At 34.4% G+C, this 25279-nt stretch overlaps 2 protein-coding genes across 5 annotated transcripts; one reads left to right on the top strand and one right to left on the bottom strand.

Moving 5' to 3' along the window:
* The first annotated feature begins 2440 nt into the window (after nucleotides 1–2440).
* Nucleotides 2441–7708, top strand: mmadhca (metabolism of cobalamin associated Da). The gene is made up of 8 exons (XM_056265865.1): nucleotides 2441–2501; nucleotides 3100–3139; nucleotides 3232–3376; nucleotides 4204–4421; nucleotides 4512–4620; nucleotides 4703–4824; nucleotides 5619–5705; nucleotides 6995–7708. The coding sequence occupies exons 2-8, from the start codon at nucleotides 3131–3133 to the stop codon at nucleotides 7211–7213; spliced, it is 909 nt and encodes a 302-aa protein (XP_056121840.1). The 5' UTR covers nucleotides 2441–2501; nucleotides 3100–3130; the 3' UTR covers nucleotides 7214–7708.
* cep70 (centrosomal protein 70) lies at nucleotides 7318–19818 on the bottom strand. Of its 4 annotated transcripts, XM_056265856.1 has the most exons (18): nucleotides 19720–19818; nucleotides 19229–19251; nucleotides 18706–18805; nucleotides 17952–18075; nucleotides 16660–16840; nucleotides 16082–16257; nucleotides 14913–14972; nucleotides 14723–14837; nucleotides 14562–14650; nucleotides 14328–14405; nucleotides 14158–14260; nucleotides 13492–13590; nucleotides 12970–13128; nucleotides 11092–11241; nucleotides 10846–11014; nucleotides 10647–10761; nucleotides 7704–7783; nucleotides 7318–7504 (listed from the first exon to the last, which is right to left on the bottom strand). In XM_056265856.1, exons 2-18 carry the CDS (start codon nucleotides 19235–19237, stop codon nucleotides 7446–7448), a joined length of 1866 nt encoding a protein of 621 aa, XP_056121831.1. In that variant the 5' UTR covers nucleotides 19238–19251; nucleotides 19720–19818; the 3' UTR covers nucleotides 7318–7445. The 4 variants fall into 4 exon arrangements, with proteins under 4 accessions (XP_056121831.1, XP_056121830.1, XP_056121829.1 ...); XM_056265855.1 differs by having other exon boundaries at nucleotides 7318–7783; nucleotides 19692–19818; XM_056265854.1 differs by having other exon boundaries at nucleotides 7318–7783.
* Nucleotides 19819–25279: the final 5461 nt, after the last annotated feature.

Here is a 25279-nt window from a genome sequence, read left to right as displayed (position 1 = left end):
ATAGAAGTTGGCATTTCTGATTAATTTTAATGAATCAGTTCATTTGTTTTAATGAATGATTCATTGATCATTGGACTCAAATGCTTTCCCAGAAGTCTCTGCACTGTATTTTAAGTAATCTTGCTTGCAACCACTTTGCGACAAGCCTAAGACTACTCAAAACAACTTAGAAAAAAACACAAAGCAACAAATCTGAAATTACTTTGAACACTTTAGCAACACGCACATTGTCGTAGGGTTTGCATGTGAAAATGGCCTTACATTTTCTTTAGAAAGAATAATTAATTACATAAACGAAAAAATCTTATATTGACACTGTACTCATGCTCTTACGCCACACAGCCATCTTCTCAAACAGTGAAAGACATTGCGGAGCAATGAGGACACTGGAAAAGTGCCGACAGACAAGACAGATTACTTCTGATATGAAACTAAGTCTCAGCTTTCATTACCGTTTTGACATTACCGTACACGTTTTGACCGTTTTTGCTGTAGCGCTAAGTGACACGTGAACCAATCCGTTTTTCTCTTTATTACTAGTTATAGCACTAAATAAACATGAATGAACATCAGAAACTACACTGTAAAATAAAGTTGCTTCCTTAAAGTTGATAAGTTGATTGTACTTAAAAATGTAAGTCATTTCAACTTAAATTACATAAAACTGACTTGAGTTGAAAATGAGTTGAATCATGTATAAAATTTCATTCTTCAATTAAATTAAATTCTTATAAAATTTAATTATTATAAAAAATTGGCAAGTTAAAGCAATGTAATGTTGTCAACCTATTGATCATATAATTTTTTACAGTGTATGTTGAAAGACACAGTACATTTAATGAATGTTTATATGAATAAAAGCCTAAATTCAATCTGTTCATCAAATAAAGTGATTGAGTCTCTTCAGAAAATTTGGACTAAACCGCTTGATTCATATGGATTAGGCTAGTTTTATGATCTCTTTATGAACTTTTTGAAGCGTCAAAGTGTCAGTGGCGTAGCTGTCAATGGAGGGACAGAAAGATCTCAGATTTCACCAAAAAGAACTTAATTTGTGTTCCGAAGATGAACGAAATGACATGAGGGGGAGACGGGGAGTAGCCTAATAGATGACAACATTTTCCTTTTTGGGTGAACTATCCCTTTAAACGAATCGTACTGGCTATGTTTTCAATCCATACAGTAGTTTCTAGCGAATATAAATTCACAATAAACGCAAAATGCTGTCGTGTGCTTTTGCATGTTGACCTTGCAGTGCAGCAGAGAGAGATATTCTGGTCACCCACCCGTCGCAAAGTAAAGACCTGCTGACCTGTTCGTCCCCGCGTCCAGATGCCAGATGGTGGCTGCTAGTGATGCAGATGCAAGTGTGTGTATGTGTGCAGACAGACAGACAGACAGACACAGAGAGAGAGAGAGAGAGAGAGAGAGAGAGAGAGAGAGAGAGAGAGAGAGAGAGAGAGAGAGAGAGAGAGAGAGAGAGAGAGAGAGAGAGAGAGAGAGAGAGAGAGAGAGAGAGAGAGAGAGAGAGAGAGCAAAAGCCTCTGGCCCAAACCTCACTCCATTTCAACTCTGTTGTGAGGACACGTCACAGTCGTCAGGAAGACACACGCTGCCCCTTCAAACAGGCCTTTTCTGCCCAGCTGACATATTCGCTCTGTAACCTTCCAATGCAGCGACATTCACCTTATATGACAGCCATTCGTTCTTTTCTTTCTTTCTTTTTTTTCTCTTTTGATACCTGATTATTTTTAAGCTGTTTTTGTCTGCAATTACTTGGTGCCATTGCCATATTAGAATTATATTTTCTGCCACAGTTGCAGAATGACAAGCGTGTGCTTGTACTGACACCTAGAGGACGTTATCGGTCAACGCATGCGTTATTGTGACTCAATCTTTTTTTTTTCTTTTCTTTTTTCGGTCTCCAGCCTGTTTCCATTCAATTGGCCTTTTGTTTTTTAAATAACAGAAAATATAAAAAATGTGTACAAACATAAACAACTCACATGGAAACAAATATACATATATGAGGAGTGTATAAGGGAAAATAAAAACAATTTATGCCAGGGGCAACAAAATTACAAGTTAAAGTGATGAAATGCTAAGTCGTTTTTCTGTTTAATATTATCTAAAGTAGTGAAGTAGACAAAGTGTGAATACATGAATGTTTTGCTGTACTGTTTATTTATTATAAAGCATATTATATTTATTCATATTATTCATATCATATATTTCTATTAGTACGTTTATAATTAAATGTGCTTAACATTATAGTGTTACAATATATATATATATATATATGTGTGTGTGTGTGTGTGTGTGTGTGATTTTATTTATATCTTTTGTTATTTTTTGTTGTTGCTGCTTTTGTACTATGCGGCGCTCCGTCATGACGTCATGACGCGGCTCATGGTGCGGACGTGATGATCAGCAGATCAGAACCTGGAAAAGACAAACGGGGTGAGTGAGTGGAACACGTTGTCCTTTACCTTGAAAACGCGGTAAAATGAACGACACATCACTATTAAACCTGTGTCATATACATCTGTAATAGCAGAAGAGGGTGTCGATGACAGTTTGACGCTAATGTCACGTGTTAGCTGTGCTTTAATCGAGTTTAAAGTGAAAGTGAGCGGATCATAACAGTGTTGGTTTGAGTTGTTTACAAGCTGATCTATGGTGAAAACAAACTAACAATTAACCTCTGCCATGACAGTCTGTACTCATATTCATGTGCATGTGATAGAGTTTTACATTTAACCTTAATTTATGAAGAGCATGTCATTAAAGGCAAGGAAAACAATGACTTTTATGGGTATTTTTAGTGAGTAATATGTTTAATACAATGACATATAGAAACACTCAAGTCTAAAATATTTGCAAGTTACCTTATTATACTTATTTAACCTTTTTAAAGCAGTTATGTAATTTATATAAATTATGTAATTTTAGATAATACTTGTCTTTGGCAGCCAAACGTTTCTTTTTACGTGTATAGATTCATTTATTGTTGTATTTTACATGACATATTTTTGTATTTGTTCATTATTACATATTTTAATATGAAATAAGTTCAGTCCTTAAAATGAATGTTTGCAGGTTGAAGTGAAGTGGAGCTGTGCACAGCATTATGGCGAGTGTGAGTATCATTCATCATCATATGATCATTCGATGAGTCTTGATGTGTGTGTAACGCTGTGTGTGTGTGTGTGTGTGTGTTGAATAATGCAGGCGCTGTGCAGGAGGGTTAGACAGGTCAGCCAGTCGTCTGTGGTTCACACACTGGTTCAGAGGATCGTGGCTGTCAGAGGGTTTTCAGCCGCAGGTTCGTCTGGATCAGATGAGCCCTATATATCTGTACCATCTCAAAACTCAGGTCATTATGAAGGTTTCTGTTACATGAACGTGATTTATATTTATGTATATGCTTGTGGAGGGGCCATTATACAATATATATACGGTTTCATGTTTCTTGCTCTTGAAGAAAAAATATGGTAATTTTAAATAATTCTAAATAAATTATATTTATTTATATATTTATGGTGTATAACAATGCAAATGTGATTTATTTTATTGATATGTCTATATCTATATTATTTACATATTTATAAATATTTTATTAATAAATTTAACATTAATTGTTTAGTATTATAGTGTATAACAATGTCAAATTTGATGTTTATATATATATAATATGCATTCAATTCTAATAAATCTCTTTCTACATCTATATATATTAATATTAATGAAACTGTTGAAATTGTTTATATGTGGTACTGGTACATTTTTTTTATATGCATTTGGTATGTTAATAATATATATGTGTGTCTGTGTGTGAATAAAATATATATATATATATATATATATATATATATATATATATATATATATATATATATATATATATATATATATATATAATGTTTTTAACATTTAATTGTTTAATATTAATTTATAACAATGTAAATACGGATATATCTTTACGTTTATATTACTATATTTATGTATTTGAAATCTATTAAAATGTTTTTATTTTAATATATTTTTGCTTGACATAAAATGTATATCTTGTTATTATATCTATGTGCATTTAATATATGTATGTATGTGTGTGTGTGTAAATTTTTATATTAATTTTATTATATTAATATATTTGTATTATTATATTTAACATTAAATATTTGTTAATGGTCTTTCTGACAGGTCCTACAACAATATGGCCAGATGAGATGATGGGTCCGTTCGGGCCTCAAGATCAAAGGTTCCAGTTGCCAGGCAACGTGGGTTTCGACTGTCACCTCAAAGGTACAGAGTTACAGATGAAAGTCCCGGTCCACCGGACAGTCCCGGATGTTTTAACCACCCCGTCTAGCGCAGAGAGGCACGAGTTCATACTCGCACAGTTCGTCAATGAATATCAGGTAAAAATCAGTTTAAAAAAATTAATTGGTAAAAATTCTTCAGTTTTGTTTTTTATTATTACAATGACTGAGTTGATTTGTGATGTTTAGGGTAAAGAAGTTTCTCTAATGGCGCAGAGAGTCAGTAAAGCTGAACACTATTTCAGTCAGTCAAATGTGGAGTGTTCCATGCATTCCTGTCCAGAGCTGCTGAAGAAGGGTACGCACTTGTAACATACTTGTAAAGCATCTTTAAAAGTTACTAGAACAGTTTTTTAATAACCAAATCCTTGTTTTGACAGAGTTAGAGCTATTTTTCCCAGTGATGCCTATGAGTCCCATCACTGTCGTCACAGTAACACAAAAGAACCAGAAGTTGGGAACAGAGGAACTGAACAGAGATCAGGATGAACTACTGGATCATGTGAGTTTGACTGGAAAATTACATATTGTTTTAAATTATAAATATAGACTTAATTTTTTATTAATTGAATTGTGATACATATTTATTTATATATTATACATTTGATTGTTTATTAATATATTATTATTATATTCATATATTTAACATTTTTTTATATTATAGTGTATACATATAGCATATTTTGTATGCTGATGTTAATTGACAATAATTTCTGTATTACAATGATAATCATCGATAAGAGTAAGAAAAAACAAGAAAAAAAAAAACAAGAGTAAGATATTGAAGATAAATATATAATACAACATTTTGGGGTAGGTAAGATTTAAAAAAAATGTTTTTGAAAGAAGTCTCTTCTGCTCACCAAGGCTGAAATTATGGCATCAAAAATACAGTAAAACCTGTAATATTGTGAAATATTTTTACAATTAATTTCCATCAGATCCATCAGAAATCATAATATGCTGATTTGATGCTCAAGAAACAATTATTATTATTATTATCAATGTTGAAAACAATTGTTCTACTTCATATGTTTGTGGAAATGGTGATACATTTTATCTGGCTTCTATAATGAATAGAAAGTTCAAGAAGAGCATTAATTTGAAACAAATCTTTTGTAACAAATGTCTTTACCGTCACATTTGATTAAAGCCCCCCATATATTGCATTTTGTTTTGGTGTAGAATATGACCTTGATGTGGTTATGAGAAATGTTCCCATTTCGACAGTAAACTGAATTATTCCTTGTGGCGAGTCTAACATGTATGGTTGACACATGTGACATCTTGTTGCAGTTTGTCAGCGGTGCTAAAGAAATCTGCTTCACGCTGTGGAGAGGAGGATACTGGGCCGATTTCATCAATCCATTGTCAGGGAAAGCTGTAAGTACCTTTATCTCTGTCGAAACAGATGCTTGGAACTCAGGGTACATTTACACGACAACGATGTCCTAAAAAACAGAACGTTTTTTCCTTTGCGTCTTTCGTGTACAGGCGACAACATTGTCACGGATGTTCACACGGATCCGCGCAAATGACTAAAATCGCTGTACTATTCATGCCAGGCCAGTGGATGGTGATGTCACTTTGTAAAGAAACACTACGCGCTTATAGACTGAACACGTAATGTGCATGACGTCACCGTTTTCATGAATTTGCGTTTTTGTAGTTAACATGGAGATAGCGGTATCGTTTTCGCTCCCAAAATGCCGTTGCCGTGTAAATGAACGGGCAAAACGCATAAAGTTTTACAGTGTTGTGTAAACAGGCCTTAAAGGGATACTCCACTGTGACTGCTGCGCTTGTTTAACTGAGGGAACGAGAGAGTGAAAGCACCGGTTGCGCGTGCCGTCTTCAAACTGTCTTGCTCGCGCTCTCTCTCTCTCCCTCGCGCATGTTTAAGAATTGAGTTGACTGAATATCTTTGAGAATACACGATGGTATTAGGTCGGAAGACCACATTTTTTTCTTTTCTTTCTGAACTATTGGTTGTGAATTGTGCTAAAATAACGTTGCCTTATCTTCTCTGAAAAGCTTTCCACGCATTCAGATCAGATGACATATAAACCACTCTTTCAATAAACCAACAAAATTCTATCTGGTGATGAAATGTTTTCTGTGTCGAGACCATAGACTGTAAAAAATAGGTCGAGACAAATCTCGTGCGATGTCCTAAACTGCCTGGATAATCACACAACGTGTGCCGTGGTCCGTTAATGACACGTCCGATTCGCGAACTAATGACTCATTTGAACCGATTCACTTTAATGAATGGTTAAAATAAATGATCTGTCCAACACTGAACTCAAGAGACATAAATTGGAAACACTTTACAATAAGGTTCCATTTATTAAAGTGTACATTTGTTAACATTCTATTAATTAGATTCTATGCGGATTTACTCCATGACAAAACCACCCCAGTCATTCTAGAATGATTCATTCTTTCCAAATAGAGCTATTCAAGTAATCTGGTGAAATTGTTTTTATAACACAATATATCGCAGAAAAATAAAATATCACAATGTCATTTTTTACCAATATCGGTATCGGCCATAACAGCAATATTAATATCGGTTATCGGTAACGGCCACAAATTTTCACATCGGTGCATCACTAGTTTGTGTACATTCATCTATAAGTTCAGAAAAGCATGTATTTTTCTTATTGCAGTTTTTTGGCGATCAGACGGCGGACTCGGTTCTCCAGCAGGATGTTCAGCGTCACGCTGGCTTTCACATCGAGGACCTGGCGTCTTGTACGGTCATACGTCACGTATCAAAGGAGACGCCCACTTTTGTGTTGACACTAATCACTAACGCGCCTTCCAACAGTCTGATCATGGAGAAACTTCTTCAAGGACACTCCAGCTCTTCAGAGGAAGCGGACTGATGGACGTTTTCTGCACAGTATTTCTACCCAAAAAATAGTAGTTTCTTAAAATGAAAGAGATTTTGAATACGAGATGTTACAAAAACCGTGCTGTTGTGAGCCGATTCAGAAAACACAGCAAAACTGCTAATTTATTTATAAAATATGAACAAAAAGTATTTTCTAATACACAGCAACACACTTAAATTCAGTTCTGAAACCACATGGTGCTTTACAACACATCAGCCTTTAGTCACGCCGCTGACTTGAGAGTGCGTACGGTCGGTAAAACATCATCTAGAGTCAAGACGTCTGAAACAGAGAGGAAACTGGAACTCAACTAGTGCCACAACACAATGTTAATGTCTGTCTGACGATGTTTTTTAGGAGAACCTGAGATCTGCGTTTTTAATGGTTGAAGTTCAGATACACTAGAATACAGATGTACTGTATGTACTTTTCATTTGAGTTTGACTGACTCTTGTTGAACATGAATAAAGTTTGGTCTCACCAAGAGTTTGCAGAAGTTCCAGTATAAATGAGTGGAAAACCGGAAAGAATTCCTCATGTTCCTTCAGCTTGACAATGATACTGTGAAAGACAAATGTCACTATGATGAAAACACCTGTTGTCTGTTGTTCACTTGCAGTTTCCAAATGAAGAAATGAGCCTTCCTGTATTTTGTGTAAATTGTTCCTGAAACATTCTCATGCAAATTGATATTAAATTGACCAAAACATTCAAACATTTTTAAGCAATCATGCTTTCTCAAATGAACTCAAATGCAAATTTAAGACCATTTTCATATTTAATTTAATAATTTTTATAAAACATTTTTACATAAAGGAAAGCAATAAATTGTCAATTTACGTGAAAGGTTGACAACACTATAATGTTCAATTCATTAATGTACTGGTTATCATAAAATAATGAGCTAAACTTACTTCATATCAATGTTCCCTCTAAGCTGCGCGCGTGCGCGGCCGCGCACTTCTGATGCCTCGGCCGCGCACTTCTGATGCCTCGGCCGCGCACTTCTGATGCCTCGGCCGCGCACTTCTGATGCCTTGGCCGCGCACTTCTGAAGCGGCGGCGCGCAGAAAAGAATAAAATGCCACGCAGATGACTGACGCGAAATGTGTGGGGAAATCCATTTGATTGTAGTTTAAGTGAGAAATAATTGCAGTGCTCTGGTCAACCGCTATAGAGTGAAAACTGGTGAATGCAGTTTACAGGTTTCATAGAAAGATGATGTGAGCGCGTGTGATTGGCAGTGAGTCGTGTGTGCGGACCAAATAGCTCAATACGAGAGGCAACGAGAAACTCATAGACGTGCAATAAAATCACATCATGATGTTTTAAAGAAGAGTGGTTTGATTAAAGTGGTGGAAATAACGGTTGATGAACACAGAACGTTAACACACCCACCCGCGTGCAAACTCAAAATACATTAGTTTAAATAGATGTTTTTGTGTGTGGGGGAGTTTCAGGGATGGTTAGATTATAAAAGAGTTCACATTCACTTTTCTTGAAAATATTTAGCTATTAGATCTATTTAAATGCTTCAGTTTGTTTTCATATTATAATAATATAATATGTAAACAAATTGAAGCATTTAAACTGATATATTATATCACTTCAAATACTTCAATTCGTTTTTTTATATTATATTATATTAGGCCTATATTTTATTATATTATAAGCCTAAATAAAGAATCTCACAAGGGTATTGTTTAGGGCTCCTTGCCATTAAAAGGTTTGAAACCCCCTGCTAAAGAAAATATTGGAAATTCATAAGCAATAAACAATCATTTAACTTTGATGATTTAATGCTTCCTGTACACAATTAATTCACTGTACAAAAACACTTTATGGTTTTCCCAAACCATCTCAGTGTAACAGCTTAATTTTCTTCCATACTATATTCTATTATTGTAAAGAATTGAACTGTCCTGCAGAAGATTTTGTAAATTATTTTTCATAGGATTTCTTGCTAAAGACTGTACAGTTAACAGCACTGTAAAAAACAAAAACAAATCAGGTAACCTAAAATGTGCTTCATTTAGTGACTTCTTAATTTGTTAAGAAGCTTGTTTTTCGAAAATATGATTTAATACCAATAAGTTACATCAAGGGTCAAATAACATAGAAATGGCACATTCAAGTTAAAAGTTACAACTGAATGTTGAAACCATTGTGTTTCTACGTATGCTGTACAGGTCAGGTATAAAGAATATTTTTGCTCAGGTGGCGAAAAATGTCCGCCCAATAGAAAAAAGTTTTGCTCAGCAAGAAAAAAAATTAGAGGGAACATTGCTTCATATACTTATTTAACGTTATAAATTATTGTATTATGGAAACAATATATTTATAAAAATAAATACTGTAAAAAGGTTTTCATTATTAGTTCACGATACCTAATGCATAAATGAATGTAAACAAATTTAAATATTATTCTTTAGATGGTTGATGCATGAAATTAAAGAGAAAATATATGCTTTAATATTTTTTTATAAACCATTCTAAAAATAAATAGAAACATTGAATGTCAGTTTGTACAAGAAGTTGCATAATGGATAAAAGCGTCTGCTTAATGTAATGTAAGAAGTTTGTAACACTTAACAAAGTTCAATTAGCAACAGTGAATGTATTATAAAATATTGAACAAATTTAGTTAATTACACTAAAAATGTTTTGTTCATTGTTAGTTCATGATACCTAATGCATTAACAAATGTAAACAAATAGAATATTTGTTGATGAATGGAATTAAATGCGAAAATTTATATTTAATCATTATATATATATATATATATATATATATATATATATATATATATATATATATAAAAACCATTCTTGCAGAAATTGAAACATTGCATTGAATCAATTTGCATAAGCTGAAAATCATTAATTTAATTAATTTCGTTAATTACTACAAAAATAAATGTTAATTACTTGATATAGATTTTTAACATTGCACATTTTATGAAGTAACGGTATTATAACTTATGATTTAACATTATAGACAACAGTATATTTATGCATTTACTAACTTAGATGAGAGTGAATGCTGTTAAAAGGTCACCTAATGCATAAACTAATATTAACAAAATAAACTTTTTATTCTTATGAATTTTCACGTTTAATTCCATGCATAAACTATATTTATTTTTTTAAGAAGCAATTTTACATAAATTAAAGCATTGAATAGAATGTCAATTTAGTTACTACTTTAAGTTTGATGAACAACATTTATCAATCGGGTTGATGTTTTGAACATTTCAAGTTGTATAAATTAAAAAGTAGAGTTGATAAATGACGGGAAAACGCTGTTTAGTTAGTTCATGCATTAGCTTATGCTAACAATCATAAAGTGTTGCCTGCCGCATAGTTTTACACACATTTGTTCTGCATTGAGCACAATCAAAAATTCAAACAAAACATGGACATACCTGTCAATGTCGCTGCTTTCCAGAAGGCTGTGGAGCTCCTGACTTGCGACGTTTCCTGACTGGGACACAATTGCGGCTACTTTGTTGACAACCTCGCTAGGGGGCGCTCTGTCATCTATCACAAGATATGACAACATTAATTCAGAGAGGATGAGGAAGCTCACACGTGTCATGTAGATATGCTCAGACATCTCAATACCCAATTCCAGAACATCTCTGAGGTTCCTCATGGCGTTGTTCATCTCGCCCAGCTTGGTGTAGACCTCATTCATGCGAGGATAGATTCCTGTCAGCGACGGGGCGTCGAAGAGTTTCTGGAAGTGGGCGACCATGGACTCCAGGGTGTGTCTGGTGGGACTCCGCAGAACCTGAGGAACGGCGAGAATAGCATCAGCTGATGGATTATTAAGAACGCTAAGGGGAGAGTTGAGTTTAGGAGAAGAACCTTGTCTTCTGATGCCGTCTCATCGAGAAGCGTGTCGACGATAAGCATCAAGTCTTCCACCCGGACAGAATCTGAAGATGTGGTAATGCTGCTCTCGGGCTGCCATGGCAACAATCTCTTCTCCAGTCTGATGAGGGCACGATGAAGATCCTAGAAAACCAAAGCAATCACATTCAAACCCAATGATTTCCTTCTGCAGTTAAGGTGAGGTCACATTAGCAATATTTCAGTGTGAGCGGTGCTTCATACATCGCTACACCGTTGACAGTCAACAATGCACCTTTTTTTAGGGATGCACAAATATAAAGATTTTGCCCGATACAGATAACCGATAATCATTTATATTTAAAAGCCGATAACCGATATATTGGCCGATAAATCTAAATCCAAATTTTTATATAATTTTGAGAGCTTGATTACAAAAACAAAAGTCTCACCATTAAATGTCATGTCCCAAGCACAAAGTTATAATGTTCTCATTATAATTGTATGCAGCCTATATGACTTTGTTGCACTTTGTATTTTCCTTGTTTAAAGGGATACTCCACTTTTTTTGGAAATAGGCTCATTTTACAACTCCCCCAGAGTTAAACTGTTGAGTTTTACCGTTTTTGAATCCATTCAGCCGATCTCCGGTTCTGGCGGTACCACTTTTAGCATAGCTTAGCATACATCATTGAAGTGGACAAGACCATTAGCATTTCTATAAAAAAAATGACCAAAGAGTTGATATTTTTCCTATTTAAAACTTGACTCTTCTGTAGTTACATCGTGCACTAAGATCGACGGAAAATGTAAAGTTGCGATTTTCTAGGCTGATATGGCTAGGAACTATACTCTCATTCCTGCGTAATAATCAAGAAACTTTACTGCCGTACCATGAGAGCAGCAGACGTAATGATATGACGCAGCGCCTAAAAATAGGCCACCTTCCGTCAACACAACAGAACTATTTTCAGGCGCTGCGTCATATCATTGCGCCTGCTGCTCTCATGGTACGGCAGTAAAGTTTCTTGATTATTACGCAGTTTTAAACTCTTTGGTAATTTTTTTTGATAGAAATGCTAATGATCTTGTCCACTTCAATGATGTATGCTAAGCTATGCTAAAAGTGGTACCGCCAGAACCGGAGATCGGCTGAATGGATTAAAAAATGGTAAAACTCAACAGTTTTACTCTCAGGGAGTTGTAAAATGAGCCTATTTTAAAAAAAGTGGAGTATCCCTTTAAGAGATCATATTTCAAGCAATTCAAAACCATCATGTGAACAGTGCACATCTTAAGTGTCTCAGCTGAAGGAAATAATAATAAACTGAAATGACTAGATTTTGCATGTGAAGAGTCGTCCAACGGTAAATTTGACCACACTTTTAGTTGAATAAAAATTTCGGCAAAGTTTTGTGGCCACAATATATACTGTCAATAGTGTAGCGATGTATGAAGTCACTTTCAAACCAAGTAGCTTTTCTGTCGGGGTGATTCCACGTAAATCTTTTCCCAATTTCTCAAAAAGTTCCCAATCGTATAGATTCCTATTGAAATCAATGAATATTTGCCAGTGAAAATTTGTAGAACAACGGTAATTCCCACCACACCATTAATTACATTTCTGGATTTTCATTTATTTGTTTTGCAAAAAAGGTACATTCGATAATGTCAATACAAACAGCTTTCAGGTAGTCAACACGGCAAATCCACATAACAAACTTGTACCCGTTGCGAAATCTTAGTGGGGAAATCTTTCACCCTCAAGCGAGGATTGTGTGGATTCCTATTGAAATGACTGAATTTCACCCACGAAAATTCACAGAACAAAGCTAAATGTGACCACACCTTTAGCTAAATTCATTGCCCAAAAGTTAGCCAGATTTTACTCACTGCTAGAGAGGTTAATTGTTTGCTCCAAACATCCAGGGTGGAAACAATCAGCTCAAACTCCGGCTCCCGGCCGAGCTCTAGGTTAGATTGAGCACGCTGCCTCAGCAAACCCAACGGAGCCCTCGGATTGGTCAGGACAGTGGTGATGTCATGTAGGATCTGCCAGGTAAATCAGATCATAATGTCAGAAAGGCATCGGCTACATTCCGAATGGAATAGTAGCGCACTGCATTCTATTTTAAAATAGTATGTTAAAAAGCATGCGTTATGCAAAAAACATTGTCACATGACCTCATTTACAGCACACCAGAGCTCATTCAGCAAGTTGCATCATTTTTGCATACAAATATCTTATCTTTCGCCAGTACTACTCCTGACTACTCCTTAACAGAATGGTTTTATACATAAAACCATATTCTATGCATACAGCATTCAGTATACCAAAGAGTAGTATCACAGTATGCCATTTCGAACTGTGATAAATGTGAGCAAATTCAGATACGAATCAGTTTTTAAGTTCACCTTCTCCAGTTTGGTGGCAGATTCAGCCTGTTTGCATCGAACTTTCACAGCAGAAATGAGATGATTGACATCCTGCACACCGAGTTCCGTACAAACATCCTGAAAAACAACCAATGACATATAAACCTCTAAAATCTGATTCAAAGCAGTTACTGTAGCAGTATTATTGTATTATTAAGAAACTATTATAGTTTTTATACATTTAAAAATGTTTATATTTTCTGTTTTCATTTGAACTAAAAAGTTTGAGCAATTTTGTAGTGTTTTTGTCATTTTTATTTTTTAATGTCTATATAATTTTTTTCAGTTATAGTTATTTTAGTACATCAAGTAAAACTAAATGAAAATGAGAAAAGCTTAAATAAAATGTTTATATTTTAACTCAGTTGACATTTAATTTTAAGATCTTTTATGGGTTTAGTTAACTATAAAACCCTGCTTTGCTGATTTAGTTGTGCATCTACTAATTTAAATAATAAAATTAATAAAAAAAAAAATTCACAATTACTGAGTGAGGACTTTTAACAATAACAATTTAAAATTTAAAATAAAAATCATTTGCAGGGTTACTTGTGTCCAATGACTTTCAGTTGTTCGCAATTACTAAACAAATTCTAATTTAAATAATAAATATACAAATAACAGTAAATACAAATCTTCACACACCGTAAGGTGTCTCTTGCAGTTGGATGTGTCCAGGTGCTGGATGCTGGTGTTATCCGTGTCTGGCGTCTCAGCCGAGTCCTGTGTTTTGAGTGCTTGAGATGACCTGTTCCACGAGTCATTCATTAGCTTGATTCATTAGAAGAACAGTGTTCGCTCACTGCAGATCTTACCTGATGTTGCTCTGCTGAATCATTCGGTCCAAGCGTCTCAACTGCTTTTTGCAGGTCTTGAGTTCTTTTATGGTGGGTCTAAAATATGTAAAAAAAAATGTCACCAAATAAACCAATTGCAACAGTCAGGTTCTGAAAGTAAAAACTAAATTTTCTCCATTGGGAAATTGATTGAAAAAGTAGGCGGACACTAATGCTACTCTATAGTAAAAGCTCCAAAAATGTGGTATCAACCTGGACTCCAGATCTTCCTTTAACCGCTGGATTTGGGTCCGGAGTTCTTCTCGTTGGGCTTTGGTCTCCTTCAGCTGCTCCTGGTATGACTGCAGTCGAACAGAACCATGTTTACATGTCAAGGCAGCGAACAGAAATCAAAATTTTATCATTAATCATACCTTTAAAAGGGTTTTATAGTTGGAGGAATAGTCAATGGCATCTTTCTCCACTGTGGGTCTGTTCTTCTGGGAGTTTGAGGAGTCCTTCTTCTCTCCTGAGCTGCTTTTATACAGTCTGCAGGAAAACTTGTCACTGATGTTTTGAGGAGCTTTCATCAATAATTGAAATTTAAATATTTCATATGCTTACATTAGTTCATTACGTAGCTGTTGTATTTGGGACTCGTACACGTCAATGACGTCCAAAATCCTTTAAAGAAAAAAAAAAGTGTCAGCTTGTGCAAGCCCAGAAACAAATTATTTCTTCTCTTGCAATTACTGTGTTGATTTTTTTAAATACTTTAAAAAATAAAAAATAAAATATATATATATATATATATATATATATATATATATATATATATATATATATATATATATATATATTTTTTTTTTTTAAGTATATATACACATATATATGTATATATTCTATATATATATATATATATACCAATTTATAAATGATTTTGGAAAATGTAAATTAGTTTTTTAAAAATCAATAGAAATAAGGTCATCAAAAAATTCTAATGTAAATAATACAAATATAATTTAAATAATAAATATAAAAATAATTAATTTAAAAGTGAAATTTATCATCATTTAAAAAAATATTCTATAATCTATTTAGGCTAATGACTTCCTATTGTTTGCAATTACTTGGTGAGAATTTTTAATAGTAATAATAAATAAAAGAAAATAGAGATTTATGAATCATTTTAAACAATAAAAATAAGCCTCCCCAAAATAAATAAATAAAAATAATTTGCAGTGGTACTTGTGACCAATGACTTCCACAATTACTAAACAAATTCTAATTTAAATAATAAATACACAAATAAAAATATATTAAAATAATAAAATAAATACAATCAATACAAACATAAGAATTATGAGATATAACTGAGCAAATTATAAATTATAAATTAAAATGCAATGTAATTCAAATAAAATCTAATTAAAATATAAATTCTATTTTTTTTAAATACAGAAAAAAAAACTTTTACAGTTGTTTGCATTTATATAAAGAGAGAGATTTATTAGTTAATTTAGAAAATTTTGTAAAATTCTAATTCTTTGAATACTTTTGACCAATGACTGAGTTGTTCACAATTACTAAAACAATTCTAACTTAAATAATATATTTAATAATAAAAATAAATGATGTGTGTATATATATATATATATATATATATGTATATATTAAATTTAATAAATTAAAATAATAATAGTCAAATAGAAATGTCTATAACATTTTTAAGATTGTATTAATTTCCATGACATAAACACACAGCCGATCCCATGATCCTCTTTGGCACTCACTGCTGGTCGCTGGTGGAGTTGTGTCGGGCTGATCTGCGATGGATCTGTTGGAAAGCCTGGTTCTGGCGGGTCACACGTTTCTCCTCGTCCTTCACAACGTACTGGAGCTTCTTCTGCAGATGAGACACTTGCTCCTTCTCCTGAGAAAGCTTCTGCTCCAGAGACTTACGGCGCTTCTGCACGGACACACAAACACACAAAACAACAGCTTTTAATGGCCAATACTGATAACTAAAAAGCAGATCATTTAGAGGCACAGTAAGCGATTTCTGAGAAACGTTATTAAAAGTGGATCAGACCGAGCACCAAAACACACTTGTAGCCAATCAGCAGTAGGGGGCGTGTCCACTCATGATGGGGGAGGAGAGAGAGTGAGAAAGTGAGATTTGAAGAAAAACTGTTAAAAAAAAAGCATTTTATTGCTTCGCTTCAGCCTTGATAACGAGACATCCACTCTTGCATTGTGTGTTTGAGCATTTTGGGGGAGGAGCAATGAAGGGAGGGGTGTGTTTGTTTGGGTTGATTTCAAATATCAAGTTTCTTATAAATCGCTTACTGCACCTTTAACGCATGAATACCTCAGCATCTCTCTTTTCCTGTTGAAGCTGCTGAAACTGGCCGTGCTGTTGGGCCGCTTTACTGATGTATGAGTCCTCTAGGTCTTGAACTTTGACCTTCACCCCATCCAGGATGGCCTCCAGCTCGACAGCCCTCTGAGACTGCTGGGCGGCTCGCGTCTGATGCTGCTGCACTTCCTCTCTGAAAATGACGAAAGCATCTTAGCATCTGCTAGTGTTTGCACTTTCAGTTGGCATAGATCAGCGGTGTTGTGGAATGAGCAGGGAACACGTCTGTCCTGTCAGCTGATCTCATATCCCTACACTCATCTCGGATTATATCACATTACAGCAGGTGGTCAGCACCACTATCGTTTACATTATTGAGCATGTGCTTGTCCAGGAGCCTCCCTGGAGAAACAACATGTGCTAAACAATTCAAATATTAAAGAGTCATTTGAATATCTATGATGAAATGCCAATCAAGAAAGGAGTGAAAAACATGTGTATGTAAAGTAATACTTAGCGTCAAGGTCACATTTCACCCCAAAATTATATTTTGCATAAAGAAAACAAAATCTACTTTTAAGAGACCTAGGATTTTTTAGTGTGACATTATTTTCATAAAAAATAAGCACATCTTTCTTTGAATATATCATCACCGCAATGAATTAAAAAAAAAACTGTAATATAGTAATGAAATTCTTTTTGGAATATATATATATATTTTTATTAGGGCTGTCAAATGATTAATCATGATTAATCACATCCAAAATAAAAGTTTTTTTACATAATATATGTGGGTGCACTGTGTATAATTATTTTGTATATATATATATAAATACACACACATGCATGTATATTTAAGAAAAAAATATTATTTATATATAAAATATTTATATTTATATATAATATAAATTATATATAAATCTATATACAGTATATACATGAAAATATTTCTTAAATATATACAAGCATGTGTGTGTATTTATATATATAAAATAATTATACAAAGTGCACCCACATATATTATGTAAAAAAAACTTTTATTTTGGATGTGATTAATCATGATTAATCATTTGACAGCCCTAATTTTTATTAAAATCAACATAATTTAAAGTAAGTACAACATATGTAACCATGATGGATAAAACCTTTTCTTGCATTACGGTAATGAGAATTGTCATAAAAATAACGTTGCAGTGTAAATTCACTGTACTAAACATACGTAATTTGTGTCATAACCCAATATATAAACATAATAAAGATATAATAGAGCATATTAATTATGCATCTATGAATGCTGGACTCACTTTAATTGGCTGTTGGACTGAATGAGCTCTTGAATTAGACCTTGTCTCCTTTCAGAATCCGACAGCATAGTCTTCAACATCATGCGGAAGTTAGAAGCAGACTTGCGCTCTAACAAAACCAAATCTAGACAACAAACAAACATCCTCACAGAAATGCACTGACACAGAAATTTTGGTCAATACTGATAATTAATATTTATTTATTTGGTCAGAAGCCGGAAAGATAACTGATATTATACATCTATACTGTTTTAGTTTGTTGTCGTTTTTAAATAATTTAATAAATTAAATTAAAACCCTATGTTTACTTCTAACTAAAAAAAACCCACTACTATTAGCCTTTTATCAGCACAAAAATATCTAGAATTTTATCATTTTCTTCAAAAGAAATCAAGCATCTAAACATATAATTTACATAGCCCTGATTTTGTCTGTCCGAATTTGCTGAGAGTCATTTATAACAATTATATAAAACAATTATATGACAAATTGACCAATATATAGTAATATATTGTGGTTCTCTAAAAACAATTAACAACTGTAAAAACAGCTAAATATTAAATAGACATATTCAATCACTAAAAAATAGTAAAATAGTCACTAGTAAAATGTCCTATTTTGTCCAAACAAGTATTATTGAATTATTGAGCTAAAAACAAATCATAATTAATATTTAATATATTTATATATAATCGAAATACATAAATATTAATATATCACACAAAGACATCAGTGATATTTCTTTAAACATTACCTGCAAGGTTCTTGTTCTCTGTTGGATCTGCAAAGTTGACAGGTTTGAACCCATGATGCTGCAGCAACCTGTTCACAGCGTCCCAATCTCTCTGCTCCTGCTGCAAAAGCATTGCAACATGTTATACTCACATGCATTATTACATGTGACCTCATGTCATTAACTAGTGCATGCTGAAACATCCGAAATAACTGCAAAAATATCTGAATAGTCTCAATTCTGCTACCTGAAACTGGCTGTAGGTCCACAAAAACACGTATGTTTTGTCCCTGGACTGCAATGCTGCAGTCAAAGCTTTTCTATCCATCTTTATCTATGGCAATCACACATGAACTATGAGCTACAACACTATTTTAAGCATCTTCGCGTGTCTTCCACCTTTCCTCAGACCTGATCAGCACTGCAAACCCCCTCTATCCAACCAAAGCAGGTGGAGGGAACCGACACAGATCGAATTACTATCCCTCCTATCAGAAAGAACAATAAGAAACACCCTGACATGGTGGAAAGAGAGACTGCTCACCTGCTCCATCCTGAGCTGAAACCCTGTAAGAAAACAGATGCATGTTTAGTTTGTAATGCACCTGGGTGGAACTGCATTTACACACATGCATTGATTAAAGTGACATTTTGTTTGTCAATTTGTGTCAGATATGGTATTAAACGCTAATACTTCAGGGAATACAATGGTATTATCATGGTTATTTGTGAACTAAAACTAGTGTTCAAAGACACACTAACAAAAAATCAACTGCAACCATACTACAGTATTCTTGGAAGTAAAGAAAGTTAGTACTATTCTTAAAAAAAAGTATATTATTTCAATACCATGGCAAAATATGATACTGCAATGCCCAAAACATGGTATTACCATGGTAAACACAAAATAAGCAGTATAGAAACACTGCAGGAAAAACGTTGTCTACAAATGCGGCTTGAATTACATTTAAGTAAAACATTTCCAACAAAATTAATTTAAACCATACCTTAAAACACTGATGGTTAATTACTAACCTATTACGCCTTCAATTTATCATTTTATAAACGGACCAACTCTCTGTTTATTGTTTCAAACCGGTTTCAAATAACAGCGGAAACTGACGGACGAAACACTTCCCGTATTTAGACCAATAGGAGGACAGAATGACTAAACCACGCCCATTACGTAGTTTGCGCCTCAGTACTGACGTTTCCCTCTTAAAAACTGGCTTGTACCTACTCGTGTCCACTAGATGGCTGCATAACCATTAAAAGCGATTTAAAATAAGGTAGGTATTATTTTATATTATGGAAATACATCGTACAATATTTAATTACAATATGTATATTGTTAATAATTCAATCATATTTAAAAAAGCAGTTGGAATCGGTTGGAATGTATAGGGGGAAATGGTATAGTAGTAGCTATCAAAATAGTAGCTATCAAAATTGACATAAAATGCAAACATGACCTGTTCCATAATCAATTTTAACAGACAGCATTTATTGAGCCTCTAATCTCATTGACGGATTCTGTGTGGCATTTCGTGTCGCTCCTTCTTGTAGTGTGCAGCCATGGTTTGGAAAGGGCAAACTCACCTCCGGGTGAAGGTCAGCATGCAAATCTCACCACTAACGTTATCTGAAAAAGAAAAGGAATAGAGAGAGAGAGAGAGAGAGAGAGAGAGAGAGAGAGAGAGAGAGAGAGAGAGAGAGAGAGCGGGGAGGGGGGCTTTCAAACAGCAGCAGCATCATCATAATATTATGTAGGAAAATTTCTAGACAAATATTTTCACATCTGTAAGTGTAAAGTAACATACATTTGTAATAACATAATTTCATATAATTATTTAATACAAATATAAATCAAATAAGAAATTCAGGTAAGATGGATATGTGTTACAAAGGTTAAAATTAAAGGCCATTACGCCAACATCACGTAAAGTTTTACAAACTGAAATGATGTTTCGAGACCATAGGTCGAGACGAACACGCGCAATGATATTCCCGCCTTGGAGGATTGATGAAGAAGACAAATTACGTAAGTAAAATACCTGCGTAAAATAATGGTTCTGATTAAGATTTATTAGATTATACGCGATATAAATTGTCAATGTGTTTAAAATATGATTTTTGTCAACATGAAAAACGTACGTATAGGCTACCATATCACAATGAGGCGAAAACTGCCTTTCCTGAGGCGAAATATGCTTTTGCCCCTGAAAATGTGAAAATTGCCAGGGTAACTACTCTATTGTCAAAAGTTCCAAAGTTATTACAATTATTATCGCTAGTGTAAAATCATAATGAATTAATATCAGGTATCCTTCAAACAGTGGATGGCAGAGATCCTATACACTATTGTATTGTTAATTTACTAATTTATTCAGTCTTTTTTTGTGCTATATGAGAATGAATCATGGTTTTATTGTAGCCTAGTAAGTAGTAAAAGTGTAGGCTAACCATGTTTTTTTTTTGGCGGATTGATTACCATTTGTATGACCAGAGCAGAGCGTTACTACAATACCATGGAACTATGGTCAGTGTAGCAAAACAATGGTTAATTTGTGGTTACCATGGTTTAACTAGGCTATAGTAACCATGTTTGTTTTTTGTAGTAAAACCATGGTAAATTTCACGTTGGATTCTACGTTCTTAGACAGAAGCACATTTCTTCATCCTGACATGTTGAGCAGGTAGATCATGTTTTCAGCAGCAGGTGAAAGATTCACGATGCTCCATTAACTCAGGTAAGATGGTGTCTGTTGTTCTCCGGTCTGTTGACATTAAAAGGCCTGGGAAGGTCCATTAAGTAGTTTAATGGCGGCACATCGAAGGAATAAACGGGCTGTGACAAATGAATCGAGGTGCAGAGGTTTCTGGAAAATTAAAGACACTGGCAAATCAATGTTATCACAACAGTGTAGGCCAACTCATTCATCATTGATTTGGTCTACAGCTTGACTAAGGCCAGCTGAAACTTAATGATTGTTATCGACTTATAAATGAAAGTTATTATAAATTTAACTGTTTATGGATTTTAACTATCAGTTTAGTTCTGCGAAATACAAATTGAACCAATATATTGAACTTTGCGTGCTTTGTCAATTTTCTTTGAGGTAAAATGCTTTCATCAAAAAGCCCCTGACATTTTTTTTCCACACTTCAAATCATCTTATCTCACATTTGAAGCAACCAAAACAACCGACATGTTGTGCTCGCATACAATGCCTTGAAATTACGCTCAACAAAAACTGTTTAAGTGGAGTGAAACGCTCCACTATGACTCCAACGACAAGGGCAGAAAGAGCACAGCTTTTCTCTTTTTACACACTTCACCTCCTGAAAGGCAATTTGGAGATAAAGGTTGAAGCTGGAAGCCATGAAAGGCGTCTAACGCTAATCCCGCCTCACCTCGAGTCTGATCGAACTCTGAAAATCATCCGCAAATCTCTTGTTTCTTCCCTAAACCGTAAATACATCCACACAGTTCACACAAACGGAGGGCAGCTTTCTTCTTCTCGCACTGGAAGTTCTCTGAAGCTAAAGATGGTGCCGACAGATGGTGGAAGTTTTTAAAGTTTTGATGACCGATAAGGTTACTTTATTTTGTTTGTTCAGGTTTCTGTGAAGCGCAGAGATGAGGCAAATCCGTGCCGGGATTATCTCCCACTTTCTCACCTTGCACAGGTGTGGAGAGCTGATATGGCCCAAACCCACATGCTCCCGATGCTCCATGGGTAGAAGTGGGACAGCTGTGAGAGGGAAGCCACAGGTTTGTACGGATTATCAGAAACCATTCTCTACTTTCATACAAAGGGCAGAGGAAAATAATTATCGCTTGAGAATATCTCTCCTGTCTGAACTTTAGTTCGTTTTGGATGCACATAGTATATGGGAAAATATTGTTCATACTTCCTTGTTAATCAAATGCAAAACTATCTTTGCAGTAAAATTACTTGCAAAAAAAAAAGTGAAAATGATTTTGTGCTTAAAATGATTTTCCGGATTTAGTCAAAATGAGATAATATGACAGCAGCCAACACAATTCTGTCTGGATTAATCAGTGACACAAACAAATAAAAAAAGACACAAAAAAAATATACCAATAATACTACTATTAATATACAGCTATAAATTCTATAGGTTAAACAGACATGTAGAGGTCAACAGAAAATGCAAAACATGTTTTGATAAACACAAACTGGACACAAAGTGTATTATTTGATACAATATTGGAAAATCATTGGATAAAATTAGTTGTAAGCCTGTAAAAACAAACTTGTAACAGGATACAAACATGCTTTTAGGACTCAAAGCTGATACATGTTAATGTAAAAAGAGAGAAAACACTCCAGAATTTGAATTAAAGGAGTCACGGATAAAAGCACTTTAGACGAAAGTGCCATTGTTCAAAGCCCAATCCGGCACAACAAGCCTGCGAGCTCAGATAAACACAATTTCACTCTAGTCACTGCGATTACCACACCGCTAATCGCTTCATTTTGCCTGTCGCTATTACGGGTAAACAAAAGGTCATAATTTAGTGGAATTAGAATTCAAGAAACGAATCCACTTGAAACTCTTTTGTTCTTAAGAACGCAGAACACTGATAATGCTTTTTAATCCCTAATTAAATTGTTTGGGTATTTAAAAACTTTCAAAAGTCGGTACCACACAATGCTATTTATTGGAAATTAAACACAACTTTCAGGATTATAAGAAAAACCTTTCTCAGTGTCCATTATGTTTGGTGTAATTTGGGAAACACGAAACAAAAGATTGACGAACAAAAATAAACCACGAAGATTGTGACAGTTTTATTTTCGTACAGTACAGCCTGTCCTTTTATTTTTTTCTTCTCATGTGAAAACTCATGCAGCGTTTGAGTCTTTGCTTGGATGCAGCACGAATCCATGCGCAACTCTAGTTCAGACAACAAAGAGCAACCTGAATTGCAGAACACTGTGGCATCATGGGAATTTTCCAGGACAAGTTCTTGTATCGACATAACTAGGTTGAGTTCTAGAGTTTATAATAATTCTAGATCTCCTGCTGAGCAGAGACAAACAAAATCCAACAAAAACAACAAAGGCCCGCTCCTAAATGTTGCTCTCAGTCTTCTGAGAAGTCCACACTTTGGTGATGCAATGCAGCATAGACTGTTGGGTAGAAACCCGCTGTGAAAGTTCACACCAGTGCTTTAAAAAAGTGTGCATTGCGGCTTCAAAACACTTTTCTGAATCATAAACGGTCTTGTGTACTTCATGAACACATGCAAACAAGAACACAAATCCACACAGAATGGCCATTTGGGGAAAGACCAAAGTAACCGATATGAAATCCAAAGCAGTTTTCTGGAATCTGTAACACCGTAATTTAGTATTTACATAATTACAATCATTGAAAAACATCTGATAATCAAATCCCTGTACCACTTTTTTTTTTAAAGACGGTCTCAATCCTCAGTCTCAATCTGAATGATCAAATTTCGGATGATACAGTGATTAGTGTCATTTAGCCAATAAAATAGCTTTGCATTCTTAACATTAAATGAGAAATTGGGTGACAAAATAATCCATTTAAACAGAAAACTAAATTGTTACATTTACAGTTAAGCGGAAACATAGTTTTAGACAAAAACATACACATAGAAATACATTTACAAATAAAATAAAATAAGAATGTTCAGCACTCTAAAAGACGCTGGGTTATTTGATTTTACCTTAATGCTGAGTTGAGCCTGTTGGGTAATTTTGTTCGATTATTTTTAGCTACGCATGGACTGGTTAATCAGATATTGGCCGATATATAATTATCTGAGTTATTAAACATCGCCTGATAATTTAAACAGACAATTTATGTTTTATCAATCGTAAGGGAAGCGGGTAGTTGCAAGGTAATTAATAGCACTTTATTTTCCTAATCGCAGTTTGACTTATTTCATAAAGCACCTTAAGTTAGCTAAATGTGGAAAAGATACTATAGAGAATACAATTATTAATTTGTATTTGAGTTATGTACTGAATATCAGGGTGTTTAAAAAGATGGCAGTACCACCAAACTATAGATATCAGATGTTGTTCTTATTTATCCGACATCGGTGAATACATATTGTATTGCACAATGTTCACAATGTTGTGTATTTTTATGCAACCAAGCTGCTGGGTTATGGCAACCATAATATTGATTGGTTTGTGTGATCAATCTTTCCTGTGGGGAACATCCTTTAAGGTTTGTGAGACAGAAGGGGCTTTCGCACAGGAGGAACCTTTTTATAGTTCCTAGAACTATTGGCGGAAGTACCCACTTTTTGGCGTGTTCGCACCACAGGAACTGGGAAATATTTTAGTTATAGGAACGTCTTTATGGGGAACTAAATCAGCTCCTCCTTCAGAGTAGGGTCTAACCCAGCACAATAGGAACTACCAGTGACGTAAGTACACACTGATTGGCCGAACACATGCGAAACACCAGCACCCGCCATTTAAAAAAAAGCACTATAAACATGGAAAACAGTGATAGATGGACCTCTCAACCTTTATGCTGAGAAAACCCAACGCGACTTTGAGAGGACCAAGTGAAACATAATTAT

The sequence above is a fragment of the Rhinichthys klamathensis genome, unplaced genomic scaffold (genome assembly GCF_029890125.1).
Source record: "Rhinichthys klamathensis goyatoka isolate OS25496 unplaced genomic scaffold, OSU_Roscu_1.1 h1tg000241l_1, whole genome shotgun sequence".
NCBI classification, from domain to species: Eukaryota; Metazoa; Chordata; class Actinopteri; order Cypriniformes; family Leuciscidae; genus Rhinichthys; species Rhinichthys klamathensis.
This window is presented reverse-complemented; position numbering and strand designations above follow the sequence as displayed.

Bases quoted from the DNA above. Each gene is read 5' to 3' on its own strand.
- cep70 (XM_056265855.1), bottom strand. The intron at 16,841-17,951 runs GTGAGTCCAGCA...CGTCATTTTCAG, and splicing joins CAGTCCAACAGCCAATTAAA to AGAGGAAGTGCAGCAGCATC. The intron at 14,261-14,327 runs GTAAGATCTGCA...CTCGTGGAACAG, and splicing joins ATTCAGCAGAGCAACATCAG to GTCATCTCAAGCACTCAAAA.
- mmadhca (XM_056265865.1), top strand. The intron at 4,422-4,511 runs GTAAAAATCAGT...TGTGATGTTTAG, and splicing joins AGTTCGTCAATGAATATCAG to GGTAAAGAAGTTTCTCTAAT. The intron at 4,825-5,618 runs GTGAGTTTGACT...ATCTTGTTGCAG, and splicing joins AGGATGAACTACTGGATCAT to TTTGTCAGCGGTGCTAAAGA.